At 40.0% G+C, this 18880-nt stretch overlaps 1 protein-coding gene across 1 annotated transcript in view; it reads left to right on the top strand.

The window, feature by feature from the left end:
- The first annotated feature begins 7066 nt into the window (after positions 1-7066).
- The window catches only part of LOC138366687 (uncharacterized), a 33037-nt gene continuing 21223 nt past the window's right edge, over positions 7067-18880 (top strand). The window contains exon 1 of the mRNA XM_069327955.1: positions 7067-7255. Within this exon, the coding sequence (XP_069184056.1) occupies positions 7067-7255 (189 nt within the window). The remainder of the gene's footprint in view (positions 7256-18880) is intronic.

Below are 18880 nucleotides of genomic sequence, written 5' to 3'. Positions count from 1 at the left end.
TGATAATTGTGGGACCTCTGTGTGTGAGGGCTTGACCTCTGAACATCTACAAACATGCCCCCGTGGTGAGTGAATAAACCCTCCACCTTTATTTCTCTTAAGAATCTTTTTTTGAGAACTTATGTCATGGGGTTTAGTGAGTGGGTGTTGCCTTTTTATTATTATTATTATTATTATTATTATTATTATTATTATTATTATTATTATTATTATTATTATTTATTATTATTATTATTCTATTCCAGGAGCAATTCAGAGGCAGGTAGGGGAGGAACATGACAAAGCACAGCGTGACAATAACCCCTTAGGTGGAGGGGAGGGGGGAGAGGAAGCGATGAGTGATGATGATGATGGTGATGATGGTGATGTTGTTGATGGTGGTGGTGATAGGGGTGACATCTCTCAGCCGGGCCCTAGTGGTCTTAGACCTCTTGACAACAATAGACTTAATGCCCTAAATAGTGATGAAATTCCCCAGATGAGGAGGATGCTATAGACACTCCCCACTTAATTAATAGGGTGGGGGCCCTGGGGGATCTCTTCACTAGGATGGAATATTCCACCCCCTCAGCCTTCGCCACAGACCCTATAGGACTCCTAAGCAACTTTAGGGACTATTACATATCTGAAATAGAGAATTACATGAATTCTCTTGGGGGACATGGCAATTTTACTTCATCATTAAAAATCCTCCTCGAAGTAAAGGTAACACTTTTGAAACAACGACTCACGGAAGATGATGACTTTAGAGAACACTTCATAACAACACCCGCTTGACTGGTAACTCTTGAGGATGTGGGTAATCTTATTGATAGCTGGGTGGCTTATATGATTACACGACTGGAAGATCTCCTTTCAGAAACAGAGGGGAGTGGTTTCATATTATATAATGTCGATTTCTTCAAAATCGTCATCTGTAATGCAAGTGTAAGGTCAGTTTTGGGGGATTATGTCCCTTATCCCCCATTTATAAGGGGACGGCATGAGGTCTTCAACCCAAACCCAGCTGGTAACAATAAAACATGCATTGTTCAGTGCATTGCTGCTTTTCTGGCGTCACAACAAGGGTGGAAGTGGAGACGTATAGGGAGACTTGTAGAGTCTCACTCTAGGATTAGGAAAATGGTCAAATACGACAATTTATCCTTCCCTCTGTCTTGGGAGGATATCTCTAAATTGGAGAATAGAAATAAACTATCCATTTTTTTGTATTCAATTCACAAACATACAGATGGCGTCTATCACGTCTCTCTTTGTCGTCGTGGTAGCAGACAGTACTCGGTCATAGTTCCTTTATTGTTATTGGGGGAATCTCATGTGGCCTTGATTAAAGAGTTCGATAAGTTCCTACGGAATTTTACTCGCAGCCACAAACGAAAGACAGTCTTCTGTAGAAACTGTCTCTCAGAATATCAAAATTCGTCTGAGCTAACAAATCACTCATCTTCCTGCGACATCACTCAGAAAATTATTTACCCTCAGCCTGGGGACACACTCCATTTTAAAAATACTGGGAAAGGTTACGCCCCTTCCTATGTGGGTTATTTTGATTTCGAGTGTGTCCTAAGCACTGAGGATTGTCTAGGTTCTGTTACAGCCATACATAGACCTATAGCATACAGCTATATAATTGTTAATAGGAACCACACTGTCATTGATAAATTTACTTATTTTGGGGGGGACAGTGTTACTCATTTCATACAGCGAGTTGCTACCAAATGGGAAATTATCAGATCCACTCTCCACCATTATGAAATAGACATGTCTCTTGAGGATATGATCCATTTTAGGAGACAGACTCACTGCCAGTTTTGTGAGGGGGTATTTACCCCCTCCAATTTCAAGGTTCAACATCATGATCACCTTAGGGAAAAGCTCAATTATATTGGAGCTCTATGTAATTACTGCAACCTCCGCCACAAGAATGCTCTGGAGAGTTTAGTTCTAATTGCTCATAATATGTCTTATGACATGGGCTTAATTTTGAGGGAGTTTACCATGGATTCAAATATTAAGAGCAATATCCTCATGAGACAGGGGACGAAATATCTTAAGGTAGAAATAGGGAAGCTTAAATTTCTTGATTCACTGGCTTTTATTACAGGTAGTCTTTCATCCCTAGCAAAGACCCACATTGATTCAGCCAGCCCCTTAACATTCACTCACTCAATGATAGAGGGTTTGCCCAAAAAGAGTCACCACCTACTCTTAAAGGGTAAGCAGTTTTTCCCTTATGAATATACCACAAAAATCAGCTGCTTTAATGACACAACACTCCCTCCTATTGAAATGTTCTACAGCTCCCTAAACAAATCAGGTATAACTTTGGACGAATATAGACATTCTAAATTAGTATGGGAGGCTACAGGGTGTAGGACATTAAAAGACTACCTCCTCATTTATTTGAGGTGTGATGTAGGATTACTGGCTGACATTTTTACACACCACAGGGCAATTCTAAATGATATATATTCTTTAGAATTGACACACTATTGCAGCCTCCCAGGGTACTCCTACGACTGCTTCCTGAAAAGTAGCAGAATATCGCTGGAGTTAAGTGCAGATGTGACGTTGCACAATCTCTTATCACAAAACATACGAGGGGGTTTTACAACTGCAGTTAGGAGTTATGTCAGAGCTAACAATCGCTATGTCAACCCATCTTTTAACCCCCAGGAGGATAGGTCTTCATTCTTACTTTATCTCGACTTCAACTCCCTCTATGGGAGTTGTATGACTAGGAAATTGCCCTATGGGGGACTAAGGAGACTATCATCTGATGAGATGAACTCCTTCATTAGCGGGGGGAAGATAATGACAGAACAGCCTTTCTCTTCTAACAAAGGGTACTGGCTCTTAATTGACACCAAACTTTTAAGACCTGAAATAGCTAGACTAACAGACGATCTGCCCCTTTGTTTACACCATAGGGGAATAAGTATGGAGGATATCTCACCATTTAGTAGGGGACTTCTGGAAACAAATAACATTAAAAATCTCCCCCAAAAAAAACATAAAACTGGTTGGAGATCATCTCCCCAAAAAACATTATTTCATATCTCTTCACCTTTTACAACTATTTATTGAGATAGGACTTGAAGTGGAAACAATACATGCAATTTACGAGTTCCGCCAGTCAGATTTTATGGCAGAATTTGTTAACACCAACGTTAACAATAGAAATGCCTCCAGCAGTAATGATAGGAAAACACTCTTCAAATTACTGACGAACAGTGTTTTTGGTAAAACGCTACTGAATCCAGCTCGTTATGCCATTGACACCAAACTAGTGACTTCAGCTAGGGTCTTTTTACGAGAGGTGAAGAATCCCTGCTTTAAACGAATGGTGCATTTAGGCGACAATAAATTATTGTCTGTCAGTTCCAGACCATTCATTAAAATTACTCATCCTAATTACATTGGGTTCCAGATTCTTGAGCTAGCAAAATACAGCTTGTACCATTTTTGGTACAGGGTACTTAAGAACCACTATTCAGATAGGGTACAACTGGTGTATAGTGATACAGACAGTTTCATTTTCACCTTACTAGCTGAAGATGTCTTTAATGAGATGGGGAAAGAACCCCTTAGTTTGTGGATGGATACGAGTAATTTTCCTGAAACTCACCCCTTGTATGATCCTTCTAAAAAGGGTGTTTTAGGGCTGTTAAAGTCAGAGGTGTCAGATAAACACATCCTTGAAGTTGTGGCACTCAAGCCCAAAATGTATAGTGTGCTTTTGCTTGACAATAAAAATTCCATCACCGCTAAGGGTATTCCCCGAGCTGTGCAAAGATCTTTAACACATAACCACTTTAAAGAGACCCTACACAGCAATGGTGTAGTGAATACTTTTAACTTCACTCAAATAAGAAATGTAGGGGGGCAGATGGCAACCACATTCAATACTAAGAGGGGTTTAAGTGCATTTGATGATAAGCGCTTTAACCTAAATAAATACACTAGCCTAGCGTATGGTCACCCAGACATACCATCCGACCCCCACCCCAACACCTCAGCCCAAGGAATGTCCACCGAGAGTGAAGGTGGTGACGTCATTGAACCACAAGGAGAGGAAGGACAACGCCCCACCAGCGAGAGTGAACCCTATGACGTCAGCAGTCAGTCACCTGAGGGAGGCCCACTACAACCCATTCACTCTCTGGGAGATGATGAGTCATCATCTTCGTCCCAGGAGGAGGAGGGGGAGGAAGACCCCTCAACGGACTTGTGGGCGAGAAGGAGAGCTCTTGTTAATAAATATTATGTGGGGGGAGATGACCTACAATATGACTATGTTTAACCCTATGTACTTTGATAATATAATCTATAAATCATCAGGATTATTTCTTTTTCTCCTTCTTTAAGTATAAAGGCTTAAAATATATCCAACTTAAAAACAACTAAGGGAGGCTGGTCCCTCTTACGGTACACTCAAGGTCATCAAGTATGAGGAGGGGTGGTGAGGGGGGGGACCACCCCTACTGCGAGGATCCTGTTTTTACACCTGTCCCATAGAGGGAGGTGGGGGGGGGGCTAACTGCCGCTCACCTGAGTGTTTATTATACAAATAAATTCATTTTTTACTTAAATATACTGTCATACTTTTCTGTATAAATGAACATGAACATGAACATAGCGACACATAATAGATACCTATCTTCACTATTTTTACGATTGTTGCTACCCCACACCTTGGACGACCTAATATGGAGTGGCACTATGTGGCTTCCCGCTTCTGATTTCTTATCTGATCTTACATAGGTGGCTCTATGTGGCATTTCCTATTCTACTACAATGGCATTTTCCTTTCAATATCGAGGTATAGTCACAATAATAGTCACGCTGCAAATTTTTACTCGTTCATTAACGAGAACAGATTGGTGTTATTTGTTCCTTAATTAGTTAATTCTAAATCCAGAAAACAATTTTTTACTGTTCCTAACACTAGGCTAGAAGTTTATAGGGGTTAAAGCACGTTTCAAGTGTGTTAATTTGTTGTGTGACTATTTCACCAGCAAAGAAATAGTTAAACACTATGGTGGAATTTTACCTACGGTGGAAGATCGCTTTAATTCTTTCTAAGCTTAAGTTAATTCCAGTCTAAAATAAGGTTTTCTGATGTAAAGAAATAATAGACTAGAAATATTAACAATATGGGAAGATCAATGATAACGCCGCCTCCATGCTGGCTGACGTAATCCTCCGACACGTTTTCTAAGGGACTTCTAGAAGTTTCCTAACAGGAAATTAATATGGTTAGTAATTTTAATTCCCTGATACAACGATTTTAACTAGTTGTATTAGGTACTAGTAGTTTGGGGGTCGGAAATTTCCGACACCCCTCCCCCACGCCTATAACAGAGCAGAAACCCCAACCAAAACATATACCAGCTCCCCTGCCCACAAAAAACAGAGAGCTTACCAAGACTAAACAAAGTGGAGGGGGCACATGGCCCTCCACCGTCGGCCATGGTGGAGAGTGTTAAGGCCTCCGTCGAAGACAGAGGGATGGCTGGGGACGAAAAGAATAAAGTTCAACGTAATCGTCCGCCCATTGCATCCAGTAAGCACACTGGGGACAATGATGGCAAGAGTGTCCGAGTTTCCACTGATAAGAGCCAAAGAGTAAACAGGCCCCAAACCAGTACAGCAGTAAGTAGTACTCCAACACAGCTGGACACCCCCTGGCCAATGCTTAAGACCTTGGTCACGGAATTGGTCGAAAGATTGCTGTCGAAACACGGTATGAAGCAAACCACAAAGACTCTAAAAACAATTAAGCACAAGCTTAAGAAATTCGAAAAAAACAATATCCTCACCTTCAATAACGTAGGGCAGGAAACACTCTCCTAAAAAAAAAAAGTAGAGACCAGTACTTCTGAAAGCGACCTTGATGAGTCAGTTTCAAGTACACCAAGATCCTCAACTCCAATTTCAACTTCCATTGTGAGTTCATCTGATTCCATGGATACCACTGTAATAGCATCAAGTTCCAACAATTTAGAGGACTAAAGATCATGCAATGGAATGCGCAAGGACTTGCGCACAAAATTGCAACACTTGTAATGTATAGGAGCAAAGAAAGGCATAGACATCCTGATACTACAGGAGAGCTTGCTTCGAGACGGATTAGAACTTAAGATCTCAGGCTATCGAGGCTTCTTCCTTCCATGGGTCAACGAGCAATCCAGGGGATGTGCCGTCTATGTGAAAAGTGACCTGATCTCCAAGCCAACAACCAGCCCAGCCGATTTTGGGCCAGGGACAGAAGTGATGGGAGTATCCATTGAGCTAAAACACGACAAACTTGAAGTGTTTAATGTTTCTCTGCGTGCTTAAATGGGTCTTCCAGTGTTATTTGGACACGCAACCACCTCACAATAATTTGTGGTGATTTCAAAGCCCATCATTGTTTGGCACTGGGCTCAAACACAAAAAATGAGGCCGGCACTCAAATAGCACATCTACTTGACCAACTATCAGAAATCCAAATCCTGAACAAGAATGAACCCACCCATACCCAAGGAGGTAGGTTAGACCTTACCTACGTTTCAGCTTCCCTAAGAGATGCAGCAACATGGTCACTTTAGCCCACACTCACAAGCGATCACTATGGGGTCAAAATTGATCTAAAGTTGGATCTACCCACCCCGCCTCCACCTCCACCTCCATCAGAAGCCTGGAACTTCGCTAAAGCAAATTAGAACCGTTTTCAAAACCTTATTTCAGAGTATCATAGAAACTATGATGTTCCTAAAGGCATTAATCAGGCAGAACAAGATATTATCAAAGCTATTCAAAGTGCAGCCAACCATTCAATTACACTGAAAAAAACAGACCATCAGATACCATAAAGATCACTGGTACTCTTGCACACGTGTCAAAGAACTCAATCATAAGACTCAACAGCACAAGGAAACTATACAGAAAGTAGATAAGTGACCGCAGCAGGACCTTACTGTGTGAGGTCAAGGAAAATGTGCATCAAGAGACTAGGATTACCAAAGAACAAAAGTGGCTGGAATGGTGTTCACATCTGAAAGAACACACCTCTCTTGGATAGATGTGGCAGCAAATCCAGCGGGCCAAAGGAAATAAAACACCTAAAGCCCAACATCCTAAGGATCCGCAACAGGAAGCAGAAGTACTGGCAACCAGGTTTGCAGAAAAAGCAGCCACTAATCAGCTTCTATCAGATGTGTTAACAGTGCAGACAGGAATATATGAAGAAAGGTGGCACAGAATCCTTACAGTATGTGCAGACACTAATACCCCTTTAACACTGGATGAGCTCAATCGGGCTAAGAAAAACTCCAAAGATACATCCCCTGGACACGACAAAATAACCTATAAGATGATTAGAACCTCGGCCCTGAGGGAGACACGGCATACCTTAGGTTAATTAATTCAGCCTGGACTTTGCAAACTAGACCTACAGCTTGGAATAGAGCAGACATAGTGCCGATCCCAAAACCCAAAGATCCAGCTAATCCAAGGCACATCTCTCTCCAAAGCTGTGCAACCAAGACGGCTGACAGAATGGCACTCAACAGACTTGAGTGGAAAATGCCTAAACTGTACCAGGATATGTATGCCTCTAGAAGATGGGTTAGCACAGTGGAATGTATTGCAACTCTGTTAGTCCACTTGAATGACAGACCTGAAATGCTGATATTTATGGACCTCGAGAAAGCCTTTGAACATGGCTTGTTATGGCTGAGGCTATGAATGGCTGAGGCTAGCGCCTCAGCCATTCTCTGCTGCCTCATCGACAAAGAGGTCAAAGGCAACCTGCTCTCCTGGACCAAAAACTGATTCATAAACAGAGAAGAAAGAGTAAAACTTCATGGCACAGTCTCTGAATACAAAATACATATAAATTATACATGGCAAGGAATCATTCTTCTCTTCAACTGTTTAATGGAAAGAATAATGAGTCTGAAGCTCCCACAACACTGCAGGCTGCTAAACTATGCAAACGACGTTGTCATCATTATAAAAGGAACGGATGCGGTGCGCCTTGCACCCAAATGCTTAGACTGCATCAGTGAAGATAGATGCAGTCACAGATAGACAACATTAACATCAGTAATAAAAATGATGGAAAGTTTCTTGGCCTATTCCTAGACAAGAGACTCAACTTCAGCACCCACATTCAACACATAAGTAAGAAAGTCTCTAAGACAGTTGGTATACCCTCTAAAATAAGATATTATGTTCCTAACTCTGCTCTCCTCTCACTATATTATGCACTAATCTATCCCTATCTTAATTATGGTATCTGTGCATGGGGGTCTATCACTGCAAACCACCATCACCCAGCAAAAATCTGCTATCAGAATAATAACAAACTCTGCTTTCAGACAACACTCAGCTCCCTTGTTTAAATCCCTAAACTTGCTAAATATTAACTCCCTCCACACATTCTCTTGTGTCAACTACATTTACAAAACCCTGTTCTTAAATGCAAACCTTGCTCTGAAACTCTCCCTGGACAGATGTAATAGGACCCATTATCACTACACCAGAAATAAATATCTCTTTGGTATCCCCAGGGTCAATCTTAATCTGTGTAAACACTCTATGCAAATTAAGGGACCTAGTCTATGGAATTCACTCCCTAGTGAATTGAAAAGCTGTCAAACTTTTGCCTCATTTAAAAACAAAATGTACCTAATTTCATCTTCATAGTTTCCTACACTGAGCTTTAAATTTGCTTTGTATCTAGTGTTACCCAATCTCCCAATCTTTATGTACTTAACCCAAACAACTTTATCATTGTGTTCATTGCTGTCTTCTTTTATGTGCTAGCCATATGCTGTATTGTGCTTACTAATTTTTGTTAAACTACCATTCAAGCTGTCATTGCAATCAATCTGAGCTACCTATGTGCTTTAATATACCTACAATTTTCTCTCATCTTTTATTTTTTCTTGCTATGTAACTGTTATCATTTTTATAAATTTTGCAAGTATTTACCTACTTAAAATGTTCTTACATTAAGTACCTGCCCGAAACGCTGCGCGTACTAGTGGCTTTACAAGAATGTAATTACTATGCTATGTATCCTCATAATCCCTATGTACCTTCTTGTATATAAATACATAAATAAATAAATAAATAAATAAATAAATAAATAAATAAATAAATAAATAAATAAACAAATAAATAAATAAATAAATAAATAATAAATAAGTAAATAAATAAATAAAATAGAGGCATAGCAGATTGGTATCAAACTCGACCCCATAAAAACAAAAGCCATGCCCATAAAAATAGTGAAGTCCAACATCCAACTCACAGTTCAGGGTCAACCAATTGAATGGGTGGACACTTATCAGTATCTAGATATAATCCTGGACACACATAAATTTTAATGCTGAGGTCACTTACCTGAGAGAGAGAACTGCAGCTCGGACGTCAATCCTCAGGTCGCTAACCTCCCTCTCTCGGGGAGCCAATCTGCAAGTCCTTTGCACATATTATGTACAAGCAGTCGGATCAGTGATCGACTATGCCGCACCTTTGCCGCGACAGGCACATGCAATTGACCTGCTAAGGATGTGCGACAGGTTTGCCTTAAACCAGCAAATAGTAGAACCAACTAGGAAGGAGAACACGCTGGACCTCATTTTCACTAATAATGATGAATTGATCAGGAACATAATGATTACAAATACCTGTTACTCAGATCACAACTTAATTGAAGTTATGACAACCATGGGGAGTAGACCTTCAAAACCTGTCCAGATTCCCGGTGGAGGAGATTTCAGCAAATTCAACTTCAATAATAAACAGATAAACTGGGAACAAATAAACCAGAACTTCACAGAAATAAACTGGGAAGAACAGCTAGAAAATGCAAACCTGAACCAGTGCCTGGAAAAAATAAGCTCAGTAGCACTAGAAATATGTTCAAACCGCATACCCCAAAGGAAAAAGAGGAAGAGATGCAGATTGGAACGGGAACGTCGTTCCCTATATAGGCGAAGAAAACGAATTGCGGAACAACTTGAGAGTCGCACCCTATCTCAAGAACGGCGAAGAAGGTTAGGTAGAGAAATAGAAACAATTGAACGCAAGCTACAAGAATCATACAAAACCCAGGAGAGGCAAAGAGAGCAAAAGGCCATCAGTAAAATAGAGAGAAATCCGAAATATTTTTTCTCCTATGCAAAATCAAGATCAAAAACCACATCTAGTATCGGGCCCCTGCGAAAGGGAGATGGAACTTTCACCGATGACAACAAAGAAATGAGCGAGCTACTGAGGAAGCAGTATGACTGTTTTCAGCGAGCCATTAAACACACTAAAGATTGATAACCTAAATGAATTTTTTATGGATATGATACCAACATCAAATCATATATCAGACGTCACCCTATCCCCACTGGATTTTGAAGAAGCCATAAACAGTATGACTATGCACTCTGCACCAGGCCCGGATTCTTGGAACTCCATATTCATGAAGAACTGTAAAAAATCACTATCGCAGGCCCTCCACATTCTGTGGAGACAAAGCCTAGATACTGGCGTTATTCCTGATATACTAAAAACAGCAGAGATAGCACCACTTCATATAGGAGGAAATAAGGCAGAGGCAAAAAATTACAGACCGATAGCACTAACATCGCACATCATAAAAATTTTTGAGAGAGTGCTAAGAAGTAAGATCACAAAATGCATGGAATCACAGCATCTCCATAACCCCGGACAACATGGTTTCAGAACAGGGCGCTCTTGCCTGCCGCAGTTGCTGGACCACTATGATATGGCATTAGATGCTATGGAAGACAAAAAAAAAACGCTGATGTAATTTACACAGATTTCGTAAAAGCTTTTGATAAATGTGACCATGGTGTTATTGCACATAAAATGCGTTCAAAAGGAATTAACGGAAAAATAGGCAGATGGATCTACAATTTCCTGCCCAACAGAACCCAATGTGTAATAGTCAACAAAATAAAATCCAGCCCATCAACCGTGAAGAGCTCAGTCCCCCAGGGTACTGTGCTTGCTCCAGTACTTTTTTTCATCCTCATATCGGACATAGACAAGAACACAACCTATAGCACTGTATCATCCTGTGCAGATGACACTAGGATCTTCATGAGAGTAGGCAACATAGAGGACACGGCGAACTTCCAGTCAGATGTAGATCAGGTCTTTCTATGGGCTACAGAAAATAATATGGTATTTAACGAAGATAAGTTCCAGCTCATGCGCTATGGAAAAAATGAAAATATAAAAAAGGAAACTACGTACAAAACTCAGGCAAATCATAGCATAGAACGAAAAGGCAATGTAAAGGATCTGCGTGTACTCATGTCGGAAGACCTTACCTTTAAAGAACACAATAAAGTAGCTGTCACAACTAGAAGAAAAATGACAGGTTGGATAACAAGAACTTTTCACACTAGAGATGCTATACCGATGATGATACTTTTCAAAACGCTTGTGCTCTCTAGAGTGGAGTACTGTTGCACAATGACAGCCCCTTTCAAAGCTAGAGAAATTGCTGACCTGGAGAGCGTGCAGAGATCCTTTACTGCTAGAATCCTTTCAGTAAAACAACTAAACTACTGGGACCGACTAAAGAGCCTAAATCTGTCTCCCTTGAGCGCAGGCGAGAGAGGTACATAATAATTTACACGTGGAAAATAATTGAGGGGCTGGTCCCAAACCTGCACACAGAAATAACATCACATGAAACCAGAAGACATGGCAGGATGTTCAGAATACCCCCGTTGAAAAGCAGAGGTGCAAAAGGTACTCTGAGAGAGAACTCTATCAACATCAGAGGCCCGAGACTGTTCAACACGCTTCCACTACACATAAGAGGCATAACTGGCCGACCCCTCACAGTGTTCAAGAAAGAACTGGATAAACACCTCCAAAGGATACCTGATCAACCAGGCTGTGACTCATACGTCAGGCTGCGAGCAGCCGCGTCCAACAGCCTGGTTGATCAGTCCGGCAAGCAGGAGGCCTGGTCGACGACCGGGCCGCGGGGACGCTAAGCCCCAGAAGCACCTCAAGGTAACCACCTGCACTCACAAACCTATCACAGCAACAGTGGAATGTATATATATATATATATATATATATATATATATATATATATATATATATATATATATATATATATATATATATATATATATATATATATATATAACCTTCCCAGATATTATAAAAAAAGCGAGAGTAACGCCTGTCCACAAATGTGGTAATCTCACAGATGTTAACAACTACAGACCTATATCTATCCTGCCAAACTTGTCAAAAAATTTTGAAAAACTAATCTATAAGCAGCTTTACTCATATCTAGCCAAACTCAATATACTTAGCCCTTGCCAATATGGCTTCAGACCCAAAAAAAGCACTAACGATGCACTTATTAGTATGCTTAACTCGATTCATACAGCTCTTGATAAAAATGAGTTCCCTGTTGGGTTGTTTGTGGACCTGCGTAAAGCTTTTGATACTGTCAACCACCAAAACCTTCTTATTAAATTACATCATTATGGAGTCAGAGGACACTCCCTACAATACCTCAAATCCTACCTTACTGACAGGCTCCAATATGTTTCTGTGAATAATACAATTTCTCCCACCCTACCCATCAACATTGGTGTTCCCCAGGGCAGCATACTTGGCCCTCTCCTCTTTCTCATCTACATTAATGACCTTCCAAATGCCTCCCAACACCTCAAACCAATTCTATTTGCTGACGACACAACCTTCATTTACTCCAGTCCTGATCCCCTTGCTCTAAATGCCACAGTAAATACTAAGCTAAATAAAGTCCATCTGTGGCTAACTGCCAACAAACTCACCCTTAACATTGACAAAACCTTCTATATTCTGTTTGGCAATAAATCCTCTAATCAAATAAATCTCAAAATAAACAATACCCAAATTTGTAACAAATTAGATGGCAAATTCCTTGGCATCCTCATTGACCACAAGCTGAATTTCCAGGGACATATTCTAAATATATCAAAAAAAGTTTCAAAAACTGTGGGCATTCTTTCTAAGATCAGATATTATGTACCATGCCCTGCCCTGGTGACTCTCTATTACTCCCTTATCTATCCATATCTCAACTATGGTATTTGTGCTTGGGGCTCTACTACCCAAAATCACTTACGTCCTCTAATTACTCAACACAAAGCTGCTATTAGGACAATATCCAATTCTGGCCCCAGACATCACTCGGTACCCCTACTTAAATCTCTGAATATGTTAGACATTAAGTCACTGCACATTCTCTCATGTGTATTATACATATATAAAACGCTAAACTATAATGCCAATCCTGATCTCAAAAGCTTCATAGAAGGTTGTATCAGAACCCATGAGCATCACACCAGAAATAAATACAGTTTTGATATTCCTAGAGTACGACTTAATCAAACTAGAAATGCTCTACAAATCAAGGGGCCCAGAATGTGGAATGACCTTCCCAACCATGTTAAAGACTGTACCTCTCTCAACCAGTTTAAGTTAAAAGCGAAGCTATACCTAATAAATTCCCTGTAACCTACCTTACCCTTCTATTGTCAACCAATGTCTGTTTTTTTTCTTTAAAGAGCGCTGTTTGTCGACATAATTGTATTTGTGCTGCTTTTTCATCTATGTTTTCATTTCTTGTTTTCATTATACTCATTATGCTCAATTAGTATTAAGCTTGTCATTTAAGTTTATCATGCCCGAAACGCTTTGCGTAATAGTGGCTTTAGGCATTGTATGTACTAGCTCTACCTATAAGTCAAACAATTCTTGTAAATATTTATTGTATGTATGTACCTTACCTAAATAAAATTGTATTGTATTGTATTGTATATATATATATATATATATATATATATATATATATATATATATATATATATATATATATATATATATATATATATATATATATATATATATATATATGTACTGGTGTATACTGGCAGCAGGTGTTCTTTCAAACATGTTTCATTGAATATGACCGCATATTCTGTATTTATTATTTTCTGGTTTAGGGCTTCTATCCCTCTAACTATTTTCTTAGCATCAGGGCTTAATTGGAATAGGAGTTCTCCAAAACTCATTTTCGTACTTTTAAGGTGAAGAAAAGAAGTGATTTACTATAGAGTGTATTACACTTATTTGTATAATTTGCACGACGTTTCGAACCTCCATGGTTCATTCTCAAGTGAACAATCTTACAATACTAGTTGATTTTATACCCGCATTAGGTCAGGTGATAATACAATGAAGGTGAAAAACATGGGGGGATACATAAGGGATAAACATAGGGGCTGCAGAAGGCTTATTGGCCCATACGAGGCATCTCCTATCTAAACACAAAGATTAATCCAGTGTAATTGGCCTGTTATGTTGGACATTGTCTTCTGTGTTGGCATCGATATGTTCTTGTCTTGTCCTTACTCTCATGGTGGGTAGAGTAAATAGTTCTGTGATTTGGGTGTTCATGGTAGGTCGCTCTATTCTTATGTGAATTGCCTCAAGAATTTGTAATCTTCTTGAATCTTGGGTTTTGTCTATTATGCAAGTATTCTTGTTCAACATTTATCTTGTTAGAGTAATGTCATGGGCTTGTCTCATGTGATTCCTAGGGGCACCAGATTGAAGATGGCATGTCAAACGCCTCGTCAGCTTGGTCGACGTCATACCTATGTACTTACATTGAAGGTTACATCCTTCGTGGGGGCAAGTGTACATGTATACAACGCTTGACTGCTGTAGAGGGTTCTCCGTCGGCTTCGGGCTGTTTTTGATAAGGAGTTCGGAAGTCTTCTTGGTTTGTAGAATATTATCAGGTTTATGTTTTGGTTAGGAGTAGTGCTTTTTACTCCTTTACGGATTATTTCTTTCATTATTCTTTCCTCTTTTATATGTTCACTGTGCATGGTTGATTTGTAATATAATTTTATTTGGGGTGTTGTGGTTTCTGTTCTAGGTTCTGAATTATACCAACGGTCCAAGTGTCTTCTTATAGCAGCGTTTATTTCCGCATTGCTATATCCGTTGTTCACCAATACCTGAGTTACTCTTTCAAACTCTCTACTTACGTTGCTCCATTCAGAGCAGTGGGTAAGCGCTCGACGAATATAAGCATTGAGAACACTGGCTTTGTATCTTTGGGGGCACTCACTTCTACCGTTCAGGCATAATCCTATGTTGGTGGGCTTGGTATATACGTTGGTGCTTAAAGAGGTTCCTGTTTTTGTTATTAGTACATCCAAGAATGGCAGACTGTTATTTTCACTATTTTCATGTGTAAATCGGAGTACTGACTCTCTCTCTAGGTGTCTTTTTAGGTCAATTAGTTCATCTGAGTCTTTTACTATTACGAATATGTCATCTACATAACGGCAGTATACAGTTGGTTTTTGTCTGCTACTGAAGACCCTATCTTCGATGGTTCCCATATAAAAATTAGCAAATAAAACTCCTAAGGGGGAGCCCATTGCTACTCCGTCTATCTGTAAATACATGTCTCCTTGTGGACTGATGAAAGGGGCTTCCTTTGTACATGCTTCGAGAAGACTTTTCAAGTGTGGCTCAGGTATGTCTAATTTGGGGGTCCTCTCGTCTCTGTATACTCTGTCCAGTATCATTCCTATGGTTGTGTCGACTGGGACGTTGGTAAAAAGGGATTCAACGTCCAGGGAAGCGATGATTCCATCGGGCTGGGTAGATTTGATCAATTCTAGGAAATCTGCTGATGATTGTAGACTAAACTTACTTGGAGTGCATGGAGTTAGGAGTTCATTGAGTTTTTTTGCCAGGTGATAAGTTGGGGTTGGTATTTGGCTGATTATAGGGCGTAGTGGGTTACCTGGTTTATGCGTCTTAACATTGCCGTAGGCATATCCTAAGCCATTGTCGCCTTGAAGTTTATTGAAATGCACACTACCTTTCTTTGCGTTGATTGCTGTAATTGTTTTGTTTACTTTCCGCTTAAGGTCTTCTACGGGGTTCCTCGTGATTCGTTGAAATTTGGAGTCGTCACTTAGGATGTCGCTAATTTTGTTCATGTATTCATGGGTAGGAATCAATACATATGCTGCTGTTTTGTCGGCTTTTCTTATTGTTACGTCTTTCAGATTTTTTAGTTGTTTCGCTGCTTCTTTGAGTCGTGGGTTAAGATTGTAGATGAATATGTTCCTCGTTTTTTCCCTGCTTCTGCAAGTAGTTCAGCCTGAAGTGTGTCCGTGGTGATGACTTTTTTGTTGTCTTCTAGCTTATGGATATCGTCTAGAAGCATTTCGATTTCCAGGCGTTTTTGATGCATCTTTGGTTTAGATAAGAATTGACAATTTAGACCAAGATTTAAGAGGTCTCGTTGGTCCTGGGTAAGATCATAAGAAGTCAGGTTAAAGTAGCCATCTTTAGGACGAGGGATTTTTAGCTGTCCACCGTTTAGGGATGTTAACTTACGGAGTGTCTTTGTTTCTACAAGAGTTTTATGTTGATGTTTCAGGTTAAATAGCTCACTGTTGATGGTTTGCTTGAGTTGGATAGGGATGTCGTACTGGGTCCATTTGTTTAACAGATGCTCCGCCTGCTCTATAAAGGTTTGGAGGGCTTCCTTCTTCTTGTTTAGTTGATGCCGAATGAGCTCTTGCCTATACCTATAGGTAAACTCTGTATTGCGGACTGCTGGGTCATGTGGGTTTATATTGGTGTATACTGGCAGCAGGTTTTCTTTCAAACATGTTTCATTGAATATGACAACATAAAACTCTTGTAGAAACAAAGACACTCCGTAAGTTAACATCCCTAAACGGTGGACAGCTAAAAATCCCTCGTCCTAAAGATGGCTACTTTAACCTGACTTCTTATGATCTTACCCAGGACCAACGAGACCTCTTAAATCTTGGTCTAAATTGTCAATTCTTATCTAAACCAAAGATGCATCAAAAACGCCTGGAAATCGAAATGCTTCTTGACGATATCCATAAGCTAGAAGACAACAAAAAAGTCATCACCACGGACACACTTCAAGCTGAACTACTTGCAGAAGCAGGGAAAAAACGAGGAACATATTCATCTACAATCTTAACCCCACGACTCAAAGAAGCAGCGAAACAACTAAAAAATCTGAAAGACGTAACAATAAGAAAAACCGACAAAACAGCAGCATATGTATTGATTCCTACCCATGAATACATGAACAAAATTAGCGACATCCTAAGTGACGACTCCAAATTTCAACGAATCACGAGGAACCCCGTAGAAGACCTTAAGCGGAAAGTAAACAAAACAATTACAGCAATCAACGCAAAGAAAGGTAGTGTGCATTTCAATAAACTTCAAGGCGACTATGGCTTAGGATATGCCTACGGCAATGTTAAGACGCATAAACCAGGTAACCCACTACGCCCTATAATCAGCCAAATACCAACCCCAACTTATCACCTGGCAAAAAAACTCAATGAACTCCTAACTCCATACACTCCAAGTAAGTTTAGTCTACAATCATCAGCAGATTTCCTAGAATTGATCAAATCTACCCAGCCCGATGGAATCATCGCTTCCCTGGACGTTGAATCCCTTTTTACCAACGTCCCAGTCGACACAACCATAGGAATGATACTGGACAGAGTATACAGAGACGAGAGCACCCCCAAATTAGACATACCTGAGCCACACTTGAAAAGTCTTCTCGAAGCATGTACAAAGGAAGCCCCTTTCATCAGTCCACAAGGAGACATGTATTTACAGATAGACGGAGTAGCAATGGGCTCCCCCTTAGGAGTTTTATTTGCTAATTTTTATATGGGAACCATCGAAGATAGGGTCTTCAGTAGCAGACAAAAACCAACTGTATACTGCCGTTATGTAGATGACATATTCGTAATAGTAAAAGACTCAGATGAACTAATTGACCTAAAAAGACACCTAGAGAGAGAGTCAGTACTCCGATTTACACATGAAAATAGTGAAAATAACAGTCTGCCATTCTTGGATGTACTAATAACAAAAACAGGAACCTCTTTAAGCACCAACGTATATACCAAGCCCACCAACATAGGATTATGCCTGAACGGTAGAAGTGAGTGCCCCCAAAGATACAAAGCCAGTGTTCTCAATGCTTATATTCGTCGAGCGCTTACCCACTGCTCTGAATGGAGCAACGTAAGTAGAGAGTTTGAAAGAGTAACTCAGGTATTGGTGAACAACGGATATAGCAACGCGGAAATAAACGCTGCTATAAGAAGACACTTGGACCGTTGGTATAATTCAGAACCTAGAACAGAAACCACAACACCCCAAATAAAATTATATTACAAATCAACCATGCACAGTGAACATATAAAAGAGGAAAGAATAATGAAAGAAATAATCCGTAAAGGAGTAAAAAGCACTACTCCTAACCAAAACATAAACCTGATAATATTCTACAAAACCAAGAAGACTTCCGAACTCCTTATCAAAAACAGCCCGAAGCCGACGGAGAACCCTCTACAGCAGTCAAGCGTTGTATACATGTACACTTGCCCCCACGAAGGATGTAACCTTCAATGTAAGTACATAGGTATGACGTCGACCAAGCTGACGAGGCGTTTGACATGCCATCTTCAATCTGGTGCCCCTAGGAATCACATGAGACAAGCCCATGACATTACTCTAACAAGAGAAATGTTGAACAAGAATACTTGCATAATAGACAAAACCCAAGATTCAAGAAGATTACAAATTCTTGAGGCAATTCACATAAGAATAGAGCGACCTACCATGAACACCTAAATCACAGAACTATTTACTCTACCCACCATGAGAGTAAGGACAAGACAAGAACATATCGATGCCAACACAGAAGACAATGTCCAACATAACAGGCCAATTACACTGG

This window comes from Procambarus clarkii, chromosome 20 (assembly GCF_040958095.1).
Source record: "Procambarus clarkii isolate CNS0578487 chromosome 20, FALCON_Pclarkii_2.0, whole genome shotgun sequence".
NCBI lineage: Eukaryota > Metazoa > Arthropoda > Malacostraca > Decapoda > Cambaridae > Procambarus > Procambarus clarkii.
This window is presented reverse-complemented; position numbering and strand designations above follow the sequence as displayed.